Genomic DNA, 13,009 nt, shown 5'->3' with positions numbered 1-13,009 from the left:
CCTAGACCACACCCCCTTCCCAAGCCACGCCCCTCACCAGCCTTACTTTGCCCCTGCCTTCAGTTTTTGACCTGGCTGGAACATATTCTCAAACTCTGATCATGCATGGATGGAGGATAGGTGAGCATGGGGAAACTAGGCCACTGTACAAAGGGGAAAGTTGCAATTTATTGTTCTGCATGGGTGCAGCTAAGGGTGGGGGGCCAGGGAGGGGCAGCTGCCCCCCCAAAAAAATCAATAAAAATACATAGCTAACTAAGGTTCTGCCCCTTCCCAACAAAAATCCTGGCAACGCTACGCCCATGCTGTTCTGTTTTTGCTTCCGGCATTTTTATTATTATTTATTGAATTTATATACCGCTCTATAGCTGGAGGTCTCGGGGCGGTTCACAGAACAAAATCAAAAGACAACACCACAAAACACTCAATCAAAAAAAAAAAAAAAACCCCAAAAAACACACCACATTTTAAAAGGGCATTGGATGTCAATCAATCAACCATGCGGCCCTCAGATGGCTGCCCGAGAGGGAACGTGGCCCTCGAGCTGGAAAAAGGCTGCTCACCCCTGATCTGTTATAATATTGATGCAGCGAGCTTTCCTAAGGATGCAAACTTCAGCTTGCTATCACATTCCAGGGAGTTATTGTGCCATCTCTCCTGGCAGCGAGCGGTGAATTCCTAGTAAAATAGTGTTAAGACACGGAAAGCAGGATTTTTCAGGATTCACAGCAGCGCCTGTTCCCTGATGCTCCGTGATGCACGTTCTCCCTTCTTCTTGCAGCGCAAAATTTCGGGTTTATTCTTATGTTTTTGCAGAAGGCGCGCAGAGCACCGCACAGGCCGCCTGATTGCGACCGCGAGCGGGCGAGCCCTTCGGAACGCGCCGCAGCCAATGAGAAGCGCGTTTCATATTGATAAGCCGCCGCCGGCCAATGAGGCGGCGAGCGAGAGTCGCCGAAGTCGAGAGGAGCGAGGCAAGGCGCGCCAGAACTTCTCTCCCTTTCGGAGGGCGCGTTGCTCTCTTGGGTTGCGTCCAGTGGATCGCCGGCCGGGGATCGCGCTGCCCTCGCAGGTGATCCGCGTGAGCGGCGCTCCCCTCAATTAGGGGAAGGGCTTTTAAGGCGCTGTCTCTGCTCAGGACTGAAGATCGCAGCTGCGGGAGCGGAGAGCGGCTGGGTGGGGATCACCCGGGGATCTCCATGCCCTGGCTATGGAGAAGGGGGCGCCCTGGGGAATCCTGCCTCGCCTGTGCGTGCTGTGCACGGCGCTGCTCTGGCAACTTTGGCCCTGCGGCGCCCACGGCAACTGGATGTGAGTAGAAGCGGGTGCCGAGAGGGATCTCTCATCTCCCGGGGGTGGGGTGATCGAATTGGCTGCGCCTCTCCTGCCTTCGGGACAAATGCAAGCCGTTCTCAGCTCTGCAGAATGTCTCTCAAAGATAATAGAATCGAATAGAATCGTAGAGTCGGAAAGGGATCGCGGGGATCATTAATCCAACCCCTTGCAATGCAGGAATACGCAGTTGTCCCATACGGGGATCGAACCTACAAGCTTGGCGTTATATCAGCACGGTGCTCAAACCAACGACGTTACCCGGGCGTTAACTCGATTCTGAGCTTGGGGCAGTTTTCACACGTGCGGGGTTTGAATCTCCCGGGTCTGTGCATAATAGAATGCCAGCTTTCCCGCACGACACGGAAACGCCTTTCTTTCTTTTTTTGCACGTGCGAGGCGCGTTTATAAGGAAAGCTCTTTGGTGGGTTGTCACGCGACTTTCAAACCTTCGCCTGGTGGGCCAGGATGCTCATTCCCATAACAAATGCTGCCACGTTAGTAAAGCTCAAAGGGGCGGTTGCATGCATAGTCATTTATGCCGATTCAAAAGCTTTACTAAGAAGGCTCAAAGAATCCGGGGAATCCTGTGTCTTCTTGAGAGAAGGAAGGCCAAGGCAGGATGTGTGCAAATGCTCCTGAAACACCTTTTTAAAGGTCCCTTTTTAAACTGGGAAATGTTAGTGCGCAATATATAGATATATATATATCTATATGGAGAGAGAGACATTGCCTGTACATTTTCACCAGGGTTGCCATTTTCCCCATCAAATAACACATTGCAAATGTAGCAAAGCGGAAGGCTGATTTCGTCCTTACAAGTTTCTAGGATGCCCTAGAAAGCGAACTTTTTCGATTCCTTTAGTAAAAATAAATACAAACCTGCCTCCCCTTTTATAATATTCACAAATGGTGGCAGCAAAGTTTGCAGATCTCTTTTGTGTGTGTTGTTTGAGAAGGACCTGAAACCCTGATTTGAAGGTACGCATCTGTTTGAAACTTGGTTACATGGTCTACAATTTAGCATGCATTTATTTATATCCTATCTTTCCTACAAGGAGCTGCGTGGTTCCCCCCCTCCCCATTTTATCCTCACAACAACCCTGTGAGGTATGTTAGGCTAAGAAACGGTGGCCTGTCCAAAGAGTGAGTGAAGTTTTAAAGCTGGTCTCCCAATGCTCTAAACACCAGATCGCCCCTGGATGCTCTCACCCAGCATGGAATGGAGAAAGTAGACTGCAAAGCATTTCTCCCTTGCTCTGTAAATACTGGAAACCAGGGTTATAAAATAAGGCGGGGGGGGGAGAAGGGGGCGGATCCAGCACACCAGTTACATGGCAACAGTAGTGGGTTTCTTGCGTCCCAGCTTCCCACGGGCATTTGATTGGGAAAGAGAATGCCTTTGGTCTCATCCCGCGAGGTTTTTTTTTAGCTGGTGCTCAGAGGATGCGTTCTGTGAAACGATTTTGCTCCTTTCACTTTTGCAGAGATAATTTTGTGCTCAGGATCTGGCAAGGTGGAATCCTGCCTGGATATGTCTTGTGGTGATTAAATTAAACACACACACACAAATGCCATGGGCTTGGGGTGTTTGCAGGAATGTCATTAACTGCAGATGTGATACAGGCTGTTACAAACCAGTAGTCTCTCATGACTGTATTTGCCCAAGTGGCTCCAGGAATTGTGTTTGAATTATCTCGTATCAGTACAGTGGTGCTTCAGGTTACATACACTTCAGGTTACAGACTCCAATAACCCAGAAACAGTACCTCGGGTTAAGAACTTTGCTTCAGGATGAGAACAGAAATCGTGCTCCGGCAGTGCGGCGGCAGCAGGAGGCCCCATTAGCTAAAGTGGTGCTTCAGGTTAAGAACAGTTTCAGGTTAAGAACAGACCTCCGGAACGAATTAAGTACTTAACCCAAGGTACCACTGTATATCAGAAGGGGAAACCTACATTGTACAATGAGGTTTTTAAAATTGCCCTTTGTTTATTATGGGAATTTCCCGGTCAAAGGGCTTTGTGCAGTTCCTCAGTGACATCTATCACCTACCAAGGGACTGTTGCCGAGTTAGAAGGCCACAGTGGGGAGCCTCTAGCCCAGCCTTCCCTAACACTGGGTCTCTAGATATAGTTGGACTACAATTCCCATCATCCCTGGTAGCTGAGGATGATGGGAGTTGTAGCCCAACAACAACACCCAACTTTGAGAAAGGGTGCCTAGCGCCTGGACCTCATTAGATTCTCTAAAACTCTTGTGGGGCCTTTCTGGCCAAGCTCACCTGCCCCACACCTGAAGTCATTGTAAGGTAAAGAAAGAAAAACCGGGTCGCCTGATGTCATGGTGGCGCCAGGTGATTGACAGATGGGTGACTCCACCCAGCTGTGAAACCCGGCGCTCTGGGAATGTGGGAGATAGTGATCCCTCCTGCAGGATCCTCTCAGGCAACAGTCTTGCCCTGCCACATAAATCCACGATGCCTAGTACTAACCCCTCCCTCTCCTCTCCCCTCCAGTCCTAGCTTATCGTCTGATTTCAGGTGCTTCTTGTTCCACACCTATTGCTGGGGAATGTGGCATTTGGAAGTGTCATATAATGCTTTCGGAAGTGGCCCAATAAAGATTACAAGGTATTCTGAGCATCACTTTTTTTTTAAGGGAAATGCCCAGATTCATTTATTTACCTTGGAAGTCAAACGGAATCCATTCCAGAAGTCCGTTTGACTTCCAAAAGATTTGAAAACCAAATCACAGCTTCCGTCGAACATTTGGTTTCCAAAAGAACGTTCACAAACCAGAACATTCACTTCTGGGTTTGCGGCGTTCAGGAGCCAAAATGTCTGAGTTCCAGGGCGTTCCGGTTCCAAGGTACAACTGTACTTGATTGATTGATTGATTGATATACGGCCCTTCATCATAAGATCTCAGGGCGGTTCAAAGATTAAAATGCAGGATAAAACAAGTAAATAAGTAAAACAAAACAACAAAATAATAACACCCCCCTTCCCACATCAATCAGCCAAAGGCCTGATGAAGAGGAACGTTTTCACCATAAGCAGGGAGCCACTACAGAAAAGGCCCATTCTCATGGTGCCACCACCTGGACATCACGTGGAGGGGGCTAAGGAAGACGGGCGTCAGGTGATGAATGCAGAGAGGGGGTCCTTGAGGTATTGCAGTCCTGAACCATTTAAGGCTTTATAGGTCAAAACCAGCATTTTGAATTGGGCCCAGAAACTAATTGGTAGCCAGTGCAGTCGTGCCAGGATCAGTGTAATATGATCTAACTGGTGACCATTGTTTAATGTCCAGATGTCGAGGACCACAGCTCCCATTGGCCTCAGCCAGCATGGCCAATGGTCAGAGATGATGGGGGTCACAGCCTTGGCTACTCCCTCTGTGGGTTTTCTGTGAATTTGTGTTCCTTTGATCCTCTGGTGTTTTGATAGTCCTTTCACATCGCTGGGTTGTTTGAGCCACGGCTCCTCTTTCCAGTTTTGGCCGCTCTCGTCTTACCTGTGTCAAATGAAATGTCCGGTGCTTGGGTCTCACCCCAGGGGCTGCTTTTTCAGGTGGCTGGGCATGGCCTCCTTCGGTGTCCCCGAGAAACTGGGCTGCGCCAACCTGCCTCTGAACGGCCGTCAAAAGGACCTGTGCAAGAAGCAGCCCAACCTCCTGCCCAGCATCCGCGAAGGAGCCCGCCTGGGGATTCAGGAGTGCCAAAGCCAGTTCAAACACGAGCGCTGGAACTGCCTCCTGCCGCTCGAGACGGCTTCTATGGCTTCCAACCCTTCGCCCATCTCTGCGGCTCCTGCTTCCTCCGGCTTTGGCTATGAACTGAGCAGCGGTAGGTCCTCTGGTTGGGAGGAGTGGGGAAGTGGCGGGTTTGAGACGCACCGTCTCACGTCCCATCCATGCAATGCACATTAGAAATTAGCCGGGTGCCTTTCGGGACTGGCGCGGGGCCAATTGTGACCACGTGGAGACCATGGGGCAAAGGTTCCCCGTCCTTTGCACTAATTCAAAGGTAGCCAACAATTGCCTTCCAAATGTCGGTGGTCTACAATTCCTGGCTTCCCCAACCAGCAGAACTAGTGGTCATTGTTCTTGCAACATCTTGGGGTAAAGGTAAAGGCTCCCTGGACGGTTAACTTCAGTCAAAGGCGACTATGGGGTTGTGGCGCTCATCTCGCTTTCAGGCCGAGGGTGCCGGCATTTGTCCACAGACATCTTTCCTGGTCATGTGACCAGCATGACTAAACCACTTCTGGCACAAAGAAAACCAGAGTGGACGGAAACGCTGCTTAACTTCCCGCCACTGTGGTACCTATTTATCTACTTGCACTGGTGTGCTTTCAAACTGCTAGGTTGGCAGGAGCTGGGACTGAACAACGGGAGGTAACCCCGTCACGGGGATTCGAACCACCAACCTTCCAATTGGCATGGCCAAGAGGCTCAGTGGTTTAGACCACAGTGCCACCTGCGTCCTTTAAACTAGCTGGCTAAATTAGTCCTATTTGGGCCAGCATGGAGACCAGGGGAGAATTAGCTGTGGGATCCCAGAGCGGGCAATCTTCATAAAAAGGGGAGGGGGAGGGAAGGAAGGGGACTAAAAGACCAGGCTAAGTTCAAGTTGAAAGCCAGGCGGAATAGCTTTGTCTTACAGGCCCTGCGGAAGGAAGTTAAATCCTGCAGGTCCCTGGTCTCATGGGACAGAGGATTCCACCAGGTCAGAGCCATCACTGAGAAGGCCCTGGCCCTGGTGGAGGATAATCTAAATTCCTTAGGGCCCGGGACCTCTAAACTATGATTATTCATTGACCTTAAGGTCCTCTGCGGGGCATACCAGGATAGGCGGTCCTGTAAATACGAGGGCCCTAAGCCACAAAGGGCTTTAAAGGTCAAAATCAGTGATCTCAGTACACTGGCCCCAATCCAAAGCAAGCTGGTAACACTGAAGTCCCTTTGAACTCCCTTGTGACTAAATTGCCCTGTTGATTTCGGCTGGACATAAACTGAATGAATTTCCCCGGGAAGGGGGCCAAGATTTCTCTCTCTCCTGCTGGCTTAATGGGAGCGGGCACCATTCTGGCCACAGGATAATGCTGCCAACCTTTTTGAGTGATGTTTCGAAGAGTGGTACCCTCCTATCTGGGATGCTTGGCCTCTTCCACTAAGCGTGCAGCTTTGGGAGGGAAGCACATGAGGTGGTGAGGGTGGAAGGGGACAGCCGCCTAGCCCGCCAGATCAGTCGAATCCAACCCTGGTGATCAGTGGGGTGACAGATGTCGCAGCCAGATCACCCTCACATCCTAGAGATTGAATTCCAAACCCTGTTTCCCTTTGGGGTTGGGAATTCCACCCTTGTTTGGTCAGGACACTCCGTATTTACACCAGCTTTCAATCCCCACCTACGCAGAGCTCTTTCCCTTGCAAGATTTAATGTCTTGCTGCCTGCAGGTAGATTTTCGACAATCCCATCCTCTGATAGTCACTGCCCTTGTGGCACAAAACAGGTCGAATCCCTCACACATGTTTTATTTTATTTCCCAGTTTATGCAAAAAACATATGATAAATATTTGGCCCCCTTTTTTGAAGGACAGGATTTATCGACTCTTCCAGGGTGTCTTATCTGCTGAGCAATTATAGAAATGACATTGTGGAGAATGTGGCAAGATTTTTGAGTGACGCCACGAAATTACGTCACCATAGGTCCCAAGAGCCATTTTCGTATCTCACGGTGCCTGTACAGTTTCATCCTAAAGTATCCTATGTTTCGTTAACTCTGTTGTGTTCTGATCATGTACAGTCGTACCTTGGTTGATGAACGCCTTGCGAGTCAAACGTTTTGGCTTCCGAACGCCACAAAACCGGAAGTGAGTGTTCCGGTTTGCGAACGTTCTTTGGAACCCAAACATCCAGCGCGGCTTACGTGGCCTCTGATTGGCTTCAGGAGCTTCCTGCAACCAATTGGAAGCTGTGCCTTGGTTTCCGAAGGCTTTGGAAGTCGAACGGACTTCCGGAACAGATTCTGTTTGACTTCCGAGGTACGACTGTATATGAAGCACTTTTTCTGTGCCGATAAAGGAGATTGAATGAATGACTGTGTCCTTCTGCAGGTACCAAAGAGACAGCGTTCATCTCGGCGGTGATGGCAGCGGGCCTTGTGCATTCCGTGACTCATTCGTGCAGCGTGGGGAACATGACTGAATGCGCCTGTGACCCCAAGCTACAGAGCGGCGGCTCGGCTAGCGAAGGCTGGCACTGGGGCGGCTGCTCCGATGACATCCAGTACGGAATGTGGCTGAGCAGAAAGTTTTTAGACGGCCCTGCGGAAAACGTCACGGGGAAAGATGGCAGCAGGCTGCTAGCCATGAACCTGCATAACAACGAAGCTGGAAGACTGGTATGGATTTGACTCCTGCCCTCCCATTCCACTTGTAATATGTAGCCAATGAATAGTAGAGGGAGACACAGTTTCCTGGCTGCTTCCCCATGTCCCTGGCCTTAAGCCACCATGCCCCAAGATCTTCCATCTCTCTCCCCCCCCCACAATAATGTTTATTAATTTTAATACAAAAGCATGCCTTTAACATAACAGAAAAAGAAAAGCCAATAATAAAAGAAAGAAAAAGAAAAGGAAAGAATAAAGAAAAGAAAATACTTCAAACACTACCACATACACTAAGACTTAATTAGTTAATTGAAATCCAACTTCATAAACATATTACTTCCTCTAATCTCTTCCAACTGAATTTCCTTGTAATTAAATGTAGCAGTTTCCAATGTCATTATTTCATATAACAATATTCCAACCATAATCAAATTTCCTAACTTTTCTTATCGTACTTTTTCTTATTTATTTAATCCTAATTTAATCCTAGGCCTAATTAGTTCTTGCAAGTGGTTACAAATCTTTAATATTACAATCTTTATTCAAATAGTCTTTAAATTTCTTCCAATCTTCTTGGTATTCCTCTTCTTTCTGGTTGCGGATTCTCCCAGTGAGATCAGGCAGCTCCATAAATTCCAACATCTTCATCTGCCATTCTTCTACCGTTGGTAATTCTTGTGTTTTCCTTTTTTTGGCTAGTAAAATCAGTCGAGATCTTCCATCTCTTTGACCTGCACACAAAAAGATAGCTCCCTCCGATTATGCATTCCCTGTGTGGAGCTTTTCTTTAAGAAACCTTCATGTTTTAAATGTGAAGGTTGAAAACTTGTCTTTCCCCACCATTGCGTTTGTCTGACAAATTCTGGGCCATTCACAAAGTGGCTTATTTATTATGTGGTAGATCCAGGCCTAGGCAGAGTTGCGTTCACGCAGTTTTTCAGCGGTTCCTCCTTCCCTCTGCAGCCTGCTAAAAAAAACTACTCCGGAAAGTTGAGCCGCCTGGGAGGTCAAGTGTTGGGGGCTGCAGGTGGAATTTGTGAAAATCATTTCTCCCCACCCTTCGCCAGGAACCCCAGATTAATCGGGGGCCCAGCTGGGTGCAGAAAGAGCCTGTTCATTCATGGAGGGGCGTGTCTGGATCCAAACCTCTATTTTTATCCTGTCCACCCTCAGGTTGTTCAAAATAACTGCCCTGCCACCTCTTGTGTCTTCCTTATCCTGTGTTATCTTCACAGCAACTAGCTGTGAAGTGAGTTAACATGAGACTTGTCCAGGGTCACTTAGTGAACATCACAACCAAGTCCAAGACTAACCACTAAACTCTCTAGTTTTTAGAGACCCGGGATTTGCCGCAAAAGGTGTGACTTCTAAGCAGCATCCTACCACCACCACCACTGCAGGAATTAAAACAAAAATATATATTCTAATATATTCCAATAATGGAGCTCGGATTAGTACTGGACCTGGATTTTACAAGCTCTCAGCTTTCAGGGATGCTATTTCAGATATTAGCTGGGGCTTGGGTTAGCAATGATTTCAGTAGGGGACAAGATTCTCGTGAAAAGGGTGGTTCTCGTGATTCAGGTGCACACATCAGCTGCTCTGCCATAAATATATATATATATATATGTGTGCTTATTCAGATGTTTACACAGATTGATGTGCTGTTTTTAAGAACATGAGAGGTGCACTCAGTGGCGTAGCGTGGGGGGTGCCAGCCACACCGGGCGCAACATCTGGGGGTTAGGGTTAGGGGGCACAAATCCACGGGTTAGGGGGCGCAAATTCACGGGTTAGGGGGCACAAATTACTTGCCTTGCCCTGGGTGCTGACAACCCACGCTACGCCACTGGGTGCACTTGGGTAGAGGAAAAAGGAGTTACTGTGTATAGGTGGGGAAGACAAGCATTAGTGTTTTGGAGAGAAAAGCACGCGTGTCTCTGGTATCTATATGCGCTGAGAGTGTAAGAGTGAGACTGGCATAGCTGCCTTGCATAATTTTCCTGGTCTGGGAGGAATGCTTTTTTTTGTTGTTCTTACACACACAAAAAACAACAAGAACAATTGTGTTGCTGTCCATGTGCAAAATCAATTTTGTGTTAGCTCCCCAATCAGAGCCAGCAGGACATAGGTGGTTCCCCGTGGCAAGTATGAGGTTGTCTGACGATGGGGCAGCAGCAACGACGGCACTGTCTCTAATTTTGAGTTATGCAACTCTGCCACCACCATGGCAGCCGTGTTGTGTTATGCCATGACCCCATAACAACCATTCTGTGAACCACCCCAAGACCTTTTCATGAAGAGTGGCATTTAAATTTTGACAACAATTAATAGCAGCAACAATAACAACAGTAATAATAGTCTTTTTATTATTTTTGTGACTGCTGCCCCACAGCTCTTTCTCAAAATTTGAAATTTGCCTTCTGGTCCTAAAAGGCGGGCAATCTTTGCCATAGCTGAAGAGACTGGGTGTAGTTCTGTTTTGAGAAACGGCTTGGCTCTTTAGCTGCAAGAACTGTTGCAATGAAAGCAAGAACCTGAGCTCTAGTTGTGCATATGGCTCTCACTTACATGTCTGCTTTTTTGTTCTTTAATCTCTGGCCTCATTTCTGAGAAGCAGACGACTCCCAAATGGAAGATGTTTAAACATTGTGGGCATTGTCATTTCATAGCCTTAAAGGTAAAGGTAAAGGGACCCCTGACCATTAGGTCCAGCCGTGGCTGACTCTGGGGTTGTGGCGCTCATCTCCCTTTACTGGCCGAGGGAGCCGGCGTACAGCTTCCGGGTCACGTGGCCAGCATGACTAAGCCGCTTCTGGCGAACCAGAGCAGTGCACGGAAATGCCGTTTACCTTCCTGCCAGAGTGGTACCTATTTATCTAATTGCACTTTGACATGCTTTCAAACTGCTAGGTTGGCAGGAGCAGGGACCAAGCAACGGGAGCTCACCCCATCACGGGGATTCGAACCACCAACATTTTGATCAGCAAGTCCTAGGCTCTGTGGTTTAACCCACAGCACCTTAAAAGCGTAGAATCTGTTGCTAACAAATCTGTTAGAATCTGTTAACAAATGAGCAGAACGTTGCTTGATCGTGGATTGTTTTGGTCTCAATTTTTCCCCAGGCTGTTGCAAAGCTGATGACGGTGGATTGCCGTTGCCACGGAGTCTCCGGCTCCTGCGCTCTCAAGACGTGCTGGAAGACAATGTCCTCCTTTGCAAAGATTGGCAGTCTTTTGAAAGAGAAGTACGAAAGCAGCATCCAGATTTCCGACAGGGCGAGAAGAAAGATACGCAGGAAAGACAAAAGGCAGCGGAAGATACCGATCTGCAAAGACGATCTGCTGTACATCCACAAGTCCCCCAACTACTGCGTTGAAGATCCCAAACTGGGAGTCCCCGGGACGCAAGGAAGGGAATGCAACCGTACTTCCGAGGGGCCGGATGGATGCAACCTCCTGTGCTGCGGCCGCGGTTACAACACACACGTCGTCAGGCAAGTGGAGAGATGCGACTGCAAGTTTGTTTGGTGTTGTTACGTACGCTGCAGAAGATGCGAGACCATGACTGATGTCCATACTTGCAAGTGAAACCGTACCTGCCCTGAAAATAGATGACGAGAGAGAAACCCTGAGAAGTAGCCTTCTCGTGGTCCTGCCAAGGAGGCGTCTTGAGATGAAGAGCCTTGGGGGCCAAAGGTGTTGGTTTGTATCGAAAGGGCAGCTCGGAATAAGTAGAGGACCCATTTAAAACTAATAGTAGTGGAGACCTGGATCATCTGAAGAATTTTGCCTAGCTGGGTGGCCTACTGGAGCGACTCGTGTCCATGATCGCCGTGAATAGTCAGTATTTTGATCAGTGAAGTCGAGGTGGACATCCTTGACAACGCTGGACACGCACAGTTCTCAAGGCAGCCAGAAGAGCTTAAATGAAACATTTGGAGGCTACAATGAGGCCTGGTACGAGATAAGCTGATCCCATGTATTAAGAGTACTCTGTTTATTGAGACCTCTGGGAGCAAAGGATTACCAGCAGTTGTACGGCTGTTTGCTTAGCTAATCAAATGTTAAGGGTAAGACTGAGATGTTCATGAGTTAACCGAGACGAGTCTAAGATGGGTTGAATAGCTTTCTTGGGCAGATCTGGACCGTGGCGTTAGGAGTACACGCCAGTTAAAGAAAAATGACGTGTAGCTGCGACCGCCTGGTGGTTTTTTAAATTTTTAGTTGTGTCTTCTCCAGTGCCATTAAAAGCTTCATTGAGGAAAAGGGAGAGAAATGGAGCAGCTTTGTGGGAACGTTGTGGTGTTGTCGCTTAAAGCATTCTCATTCCTCCCCCCCCCCAACCAAATTATGCTGATTATTTTTGTTTTGCGATGTGATGCTCTATTCTTTTTATGGAAATGTCTCCCATATGCTATTGCTAAACACACCTGTCTGTGACTATAACACACCAGTGTGCTATGAAAACTATGGTGTGTGTGTCAGCGAATTTGGCGCATGTTCCATTGACTGGAGGATCATCAATCCATGATGGATGGATGCATTTTCTCCCTTTAGATCTTTCTGGCCACCCTGCAAGAGTCATTTATTCCAATCAGGTTAATCAATATCTTGTTTCTTTGGCACAGTCGTCGTTTCCTAGTCATTGCAAGTATGGTCAGTCAAAAGTGGTTTGCCAGCTCAGGTGGAGGAAGGAAGGGGGTGACTTGGAGGTCATTGTGGTGCAAATGGACTAGCGGGAGTACTGGATCAACTCCTTTGGTGTCTTTGGACAACAATGACCTCGGCACCACCTCATCCCTTCCTCTTGCGCAGAAAGCCACTTCTGATAAACCGATAAGTTTTGTGAGTCCGGATCTACTAGATGGCATTGGAGCTCCGTCCAATAAAATGGTTAATCTGTAGATTTATTCATATACTTGAGGCAAGGAAAAAATGGGCTTTGCAAACTTCAGAACTTGCTTGCAAATTTTGGGCAACGTTGGCTATTCAATGAACATGCATCCTGATTTGTTTGCACAGAGGTTAGATGACATTGCGTCGCAGCAAGCATTGTCCCATACTTTGTGTCGAGTGCCTTTTCCTGTCACTTTTCTTACTGCAAAAAGTCTGTTCTATTGGGGGAATGGCTTTTGTTGCAGCAAACCTTCCAGTCAGCTATAATGGCACAGCCTGAATTTGACAGTTTGTGATGGAACCCCACCCCGAAATAGCAACAGTCTGGAATTGCACCCAAGTCCTGTTGAAGTGAGAGGGGTGAGCTCCTGATAGACATACAAG

General features: G+C 48.1%; 1 protein-coding gene across 2 annotated transcripts; it reads left to right on the top strand.

The window, feature by feature from the left end:
• Positions 1-1,016: 1,016 nt before the first annotated feature.
• On the top strand, positions 1,017-11,995 carry WNT16 (Wnt family member 16). Of its 2 annotated transcripts, none has more exons than XM_082239835.1 (4): positions 1,017-1,311; positions 4,905-5,179; positions 7,453-7,739; positions 10,853-11,995. In XM_082239835.1, the coding sequence occupies exons 1-4, from the start codon at positions 1,211-1,213 to the stop codon at positions 11,315-11,317; spliced, it is 1,128 nt and encodes a 375-aa protein (XP_082095961.1). In that variant the 5' UTR covers positions 1,017-1,210; the 3' UTR covers positions 11,318-11,995. The 2 variants fall into 2 exon arrangements, with proteins under 2 accessions (XP_082095961.1, XP_082095960.1); XM_082239834.1 differs by having other exon boundaries at positions 4,890-5,179.
• Positions 11,996-13,009: the final 1,014 nt, after the last annotated feature.

The sequence above is a fragment of the Podarcis vaucheri genome, assembly GCF_965113315.1.
Source record: "Podarcis vaucheri genome assembly, chromosome: 10".
Classification (NCBI taxonomy): domain Eukaryota; kingdom Metazoa; phylum Chordata; class Lepidosauria; order Squamata; family Lacertidae; genus Podarcis; species Podarcis vaucheri.
Note: the sequence above shows the minus strand (reverse complement) of the source record. Positions and strands in the feature narration are given on the sequence as shown.

Excerpts from the sequence above, each read along its gene's own strand:
- WNT16 (XM_082239834.1), top strand. The coding sequence starts at position 1,211 with ATGGAGAAGGGGGCGCCCTGGGGAATCCTGCCTCGCCTGTGCGTGCTG. Across the intron at positions 1,312-4,889 it reads GGCGCCCACGGCAACTGGAT|GGGCTGCTTTTTCAGGTGGC; the intron begins GTGAGTAGAAGC and ends GTCTCACCCCAG. Across the intron at positions 7,740-10,852 it reads ACAACGAAGCTGGAAGACTG|GCTGTTGCAAAGCTGATGAC; the intron begins GTATGGATTTGA and ends ATTTTTCCCCAG.